Source organism: Crocuta crocuta, unplaced genomic scaffold (assembly GCF_008692635.1).
Source record: "Crocuta crocuta isolate KB4526 unplaced genomic scaffold, BGI_CrCroc_1.0 scaffold130, whole genome shotgun sequence".
Taxonomy (NCBI): Eukaryota; Metazoa; Chordata; class Mammalia; order Carnivora; family Hyaenidae; genus Crocuta; species Crocuta crocuta.
In genome coordinates this window covers 10455675-10461290 of record NW_027527920.1, presented here as the reverse complement: position 1 = coordinate 10461290, position 5616 = coordinate 10455675, and the positions used below count along the sequence as shown (strand labels likewise).

Genomic DNA, 5616 nt, shown 5'->3' with positions numbered 1-5616 from the left:
AAAAAAAAAAAAAAAAAAAAAACAAAAAAAAAAAAACATGCGAGATCTCTACTCACCGAAATAGCTCCACTTGGATCCTGCAAAGAACAAAACAAGGCAAAGTAAGTACAGCTGAGCTTGAGCAAGTTAGAGAAAACTACAGATTTTATTTTGAAACGGGTGCGGTCACAAAGGAGGCAGACGCCTGGACATAAAACGTCGTCTGAGTCTGCATCAGAAAAACGGGTTCCCAGAGTCGCATGCTCCAGAGGGAGGCGCAAGGTCGTGGTTTCCGGCAGCGGCTCAAGCATTAGGGAGGAGGCTTCTTGATTAGAAGCCTCCCAGATCTTTTTTTTTCTTTTAATGTTTATTTATTTATGAGAGACAGAGCACAAGCTAGGGAGGGGCAAAGACAGGGAGACACAGAATCCGAAGCAGGCTCCAGGCTCTGAGCTGTCAGCACAGAGCCCGACATGGGGCTCGAACCCACAAACCAGAGTTCTTGACCTGAACCGAAGTCAGACGCTTAAGCGACTGAGCCACCCAGGTACCCCAGAAGCCTCCCAGATCTTAAGCCAAATTTTAGTTTCTGAATACGTATGAAAGGCTCAAAACCCAGGCCCCCAAAGGGTGCACAGTGAGAGCTCTCTTCTGCCTGCTCTCCCTGCTTGCCCTAGAGGCAGCCAGTTTCATGCGCTGATGGGGACATTTTCACCATCTGACCACCCACACCTGTGTAATCACATTCTCCCTCCCCCTTTCCCCACAAACGTCAGCCTCCTGGAAGCACAGTTCTGCACCTTGCTCTCTCCCACTGAACAGCACACCCTGGAGAGCAGTTCACCTCGGTGCATAAAGAGGAGACAAGTCATCTCAAAAGGCATGTTCTTCTTGGAGGAAGCTGCCACCCTCACCCGAGCTAGGAGGCTAGGGGCGGTGAGCATGGAGAAGTTCTGCCGGGAAGTGGAAGGTAATGGAAGCCGCCTACCCCCTCCCGCTCCATGCCCTTCACAGATCCTCTGTTCCCACGTCAAAAGGCAGTTGGAGAAAAGAGGCTGCCCGGGGGGCACTTTTAGTACTCTGCCTGACACCTCCCTCGTCACCTCCAAAAGGACACAGAGACCCTGAATGGAGACTCAGGGTGTCTCGGGGGACACCACCAGGGAGAGGGACTCTCCAAATCCTAAGTGCCTCTCCTAGCTTCTGTGGATGCCTCCATCATTTTTGGCCCACAGGAAGCAGTCGGAAGAAGGTGCTCACATCCCCCTTTTCTCCTGGGAACTGATTTGCAGTGAAGCTTTTTTACTGACCAGCAATCTGCTCCCTTACCACAGCTGGGCATTTCCTACAAAATCGGGGATTTTGAAAAGCTAAAAGAGTTTAAAATGGGGGTGGGGCACCTGGGTGGCACAATTGGTTACGTGTCAGACTCTTGAGCTTGGCTCAGGTCATGATCTCACAGTTTGTGAGTTCGAGCCCCGCATCAGGCTCTTTGCCATCAGCATGGAGCCTGCTTTGGATGTTCTGTCTCCCCCTCTCTCTGCCCCTCCTCTTCTCATTCTCTCCCTCTCTCTCTCAAGATAAACTTAAAAAAACTTTGGAATTCTTTGAGTCTCCTTCTCTATCTGTAGTGTGGGAAAGAAGGGGGTGTTCAGACCCCTTAGAATATCCAATGAGTACTTAAAAACCTCTTGCCCATGAAAATGTCTGTGGGCATGGCCACACAAGATTTCAGAGAGGTCCACAGCCCCTCTAAAACCTGCTCTGGACCCCACAGGAGTTAAGAGCCCCAAGATTAACCTCCCCTGAATTAGCAATTAGAGGAGGACATTCAGAATCATGGGAAAACCGAACCTGTATGCTACCCACAAGTGTACCGCTAGGCCTTTCATTGAAACAACGGTGATAAGGAACAAAGGAGGCATGGCCCTGGAATCAGGCTACAGAAGACCTCAACCCTCTTTTCTGAACATTTCCCTTCACTGGTTTTGCCTGAGGGGTTCATTATAAAAACACACTCATGGATTTCAGAGATAGAAAACATCAGATTATTGCCACTAGGGCTGGGCGGCGCCCTCGGAAGCTCGGGATCTAGAAGTTCACAAGTAATCGGGGAGTTCATCCTCACCACTAACCTGGAGAGACGGGCCACTTTGATGAGCCTGGAGACCACTAGAAAAACAGCCGCTGCCTGTGAGCAGTCCTGCCTTGGCCACAAGTTTAATTGCACCTGCCCCCAAATCAAATCATAGCCTCAGTATTCCACATCTTCCGCTATCCTCCCTGAACCTGGCCAGGCTGAGGTTTTCCCTATTGTAGCTCATCCTCTGATGAGGCATCTATGTGATACTTTGGAAAGCTCAGGGAGCAGAGGTATAGAGTGGCCATCTGGGACCATTAAAGGACCCACAGGACCAGGGACTCAGTCTTTAAAATGCAGCAGCATCTGGAGCAACCTTTCCTTCCCTCCTCTCTCTGAGCATCCCTGCCTGGTCCTTAAGACCAAGACATAAATGGCAGTGTCTGGAAGGACTCAGTAGCTGGAGGCTGGGGATAAGCAGCACTATAAAATGAAGAGGAGGGTAGTCCAAGGGGGAGGAGGTATCAGATGAAGGTTAGGGCCCAGCCTGGTTCATGTTCAGCTCAAAACTAACCCGAGGCAGACTTTCTAAAGGGTGTGTGTGTGTGTGTGTGTGTGTGTATGTATTTGCTTTCCTAGAAGTAACACCTCCTGGTTCCTTGCCTCTAGCCTTAGAGTCTTTTTAAAAAAAAATTTTTTTTAATGTTTATTTATATTTGAGAGAAAGAGAGCACAAGCTGGGTGGGGGGTGGTTTGCAGAGAAAGATGAAGACAGAATCAGAAGTAGGCTTCGGGCTCTGTGCTGACACCTGAGAGCCTGATGCGTGGCTTGAAGTCACAGACTGTGAGATCATAACCTGAATCAAAGTTGGACGCTTAAACAACTGAGCCACCCAGGAGCCCCTAGGGGCAGGAGTCTTAACAGGACTCACCTAACCAGACACAGGAGGCCGGCCAGGCCAAGGCTCCTGCAGCTACACTTCAGAGGCTTCCTGAGGAAGCAGGCTTTTCCAGAAGGAAAATTTTCCCCTTCCGGGAAAGGTGATCCTTTCTATCTGTTAGAGGTGGGAGGCTCAGCTCAATGCCTATTAGAACCTGCAGGCCCGCTCTGTACTGGGCAGGGAGAATGCCCTGAGGGCTCACTGAGGAAGTGGTAGTGACAAGGATCCAGGCCAAGGGTTCAGGGTCCTATCTTCTTCCTGTCCTGGGTGCTAGAACCTTCTCTGAGTAACCATCATCTGGGAGGCTAGACTGTCTAGCTCTTCATACTAGGTTCAACAGAGCAGGCTCTGCAGAATTCATTGAAATGTTCCCCCACCAACAACTAAAAATTCTAGGGTTTTCTCCAGAAGACACTTGACCTCACTTTACTGCATTCCCTGTTTCCTGATTCCAGTCATTTTTTTCAGACATTCACCAATGCAAAATACTGGAAGTTTAAGTGCTCCAGGGGGAGGGCACACCACACTTTGACCTCATTACCTAGCTTCACCCCCCTCCATTCCCAACCTTGGGTTAATACGGACACTCTACATCTCAGTGATTTTTGCTTTGACCTTGTCCCCAGAGGCAGTTAAACAGCCAAGAAACCTGCATGAGGAATAGCAGAATAAAACCTGTGTTCTTAGACTTGGAGGGGGGAGGTAGGCAGGCTGGCTATTCAGTGGGGGGGAATGTGGATTTTTTACTACAAGCTTCCCCCAACCCCTCCCAACTTGGAGGATGGGGTGGGGGGAGACAAGGGAAAGGAAAGGAGGAGGGTGGGCAAGGAGAAGAGGGGAAGAAGAAAAGGAGGGGAGGGAGGAAGAGACAGCAGGGATGGGGAACCGCCCCAGAATGAGGGGAGTAACAGGCTTTCTAGAAAGTGGGCCAGTAAACAGCTGTTTCTCTCCCGTCTTGGAGCAACTTGGAACTACAAGGGAGATTTCTAGAGGATTTTTTTTTAATGTTTTATTTATTTCCAGGAGAGAGAGAGAGAGAGAGTGAGCAGGGGAGGGTCAGAGAGAGAGGGAGTCACAGACTGAAACAGGCTCCAGGCTCTGAGCTGGCAGTCAGCACAGAGCCCGACGCGGGGCTCGAACCGACGAACCGCGAGATCATGACCTAAGCGAAAGTCGGACGCTTAACCGACTAAGCCACCCAGGCGCCCCCTACAAGGGAGATTTCTAGCAAAACTTCAGGTCTCAGTACAGCCTTCCTGAGAGGGGAATACGTGTCTAAGTCTGCAATTGTAACAATTTATTTCCACTTTTATATAACCCCTTTCTCCCACCAACCTTCTATTTCTCCTGGGCCAGATAAGGGAAATAATATCAAGTATATCTTGCCAGCCTGTGGATTTGAGCTGAATTAAGAGTAATGCCAAAGCTGCAGCGGGCCAGCTCCCTGCCCCACGGGCACTGTGACCTCCAGGAGAAGAGGAGGGTCAGAGCTTTCAGGCTACGGAAAAGGTCCGATGTCCCACCACCACTGCCTAGTGGAGCAGGATCCATTTCCAGCCGTCAGAGTCACTGTCAGCCCTCCTATAAATGTCTCAACCTAACCTCAGTCCAGGAATCACAGCACCTGCAAATGTCCCTACAACTTGAGACAGACTCTGTCAAGGGCAGGAGCCACCGTCAGTTGCCCAGAAGTTTCCACAAAAGGTCACCATCTGCCGCCAAGAAAAGTGCTCACCCAGCAACTGGAGAGGCAGGCAGCAGGTTGGCATCCTCCTGCTGCTCCTAAGGATTAACTAACCTTGACCTTGGCTGCTCACCCAACCTCACTGCCTTGACCTGAGCCTGCAGTTCAGGTCCTCCCCGCTCTCCTGCCATCCCATTGGGCACCCTCAGCCTCCAGCCCTTCGGGGTTAAGGGCCCTAATTACACTCAGAAATGAGGTGTGTAGGCCTCCTGGGCGCGCACACACACTCAGGATAGTAGAGCCGTCCTGGAGCAAAACAATGATTAAGGATGCGATGCATCATCCCTTAGACGTGGAGGTAAAACGCCATGGTAAAGGGTCTCTCCTCCAAAGAACATCCTCCACTGTTGGAAGGTTCTGCAATTGGGGCGCGGCCACCCCCTCCCGGTACCCACGCGGCTCAGAACGCCGCCACATTCACTCCTCTACCCGCTCCGCACGTGCACCCGCTCACAGTACTTGAAACCCCGGCTCCCTTTCTCCTCCTCTTCAGCAAGTTCCCAAGCCACCCCTGCCGAGCGGGAGCGGGCGGAGGCTCAAAGAACACACAAACAGCGTGTAATCCGCAGACAACGTGCTTCCCCCGACCGCAACAGGTCGAGCCTTCCCAAGGAAAACGAATTTCCCAAAACGCATTTTCTGAATTGTCTAAAAAAATACGCATTTGAGAGTATGCATGTCCTTCCCTGCTCCCCCGAAATGATTGTGCTTGAGAGAGAGAGAGAGAGGAGGGGGGAGCCCCGCAGGAAATCTTCCGTCCAGGTGTAGCTGAGCGCCTGGAACTGTGAGCAAAGAGGAGGCAGACACTTTACCGTTGAGCGGGGCCGGCCCGGCCGGCGGTTCCTTTAAGCACAGGAGCAGGAGCACGGCAG

General features: G+C 51.3%; 1 protein-coding gene across 1 annotated transcript in view; it reads right to left on the bottom strand.

Moving 5' to 3' along the window:
• The window catches only part of CA12 (carbonic anhydrase 12), a gene marked incomplete at its 5' end in the record, with an annotated part of 51775 nt that extends 46161 nt beyond the window's left edge, over positions 1-5614 (bottom strand). Inside the window, 2 exons of the mRNA XM_077745304.1 lie at positions 57-77; positions 5557-5614. Coding sequence (XP_077601430.1) covers positions 57-77; positions 5557-5614 — 79 coding nt within the window. The remainder of the gene's footprint in view (positions 1-56; positions 78-5556) is intronic.
• Positions 5615-5616: the final 2 nt, after the last annotated feature.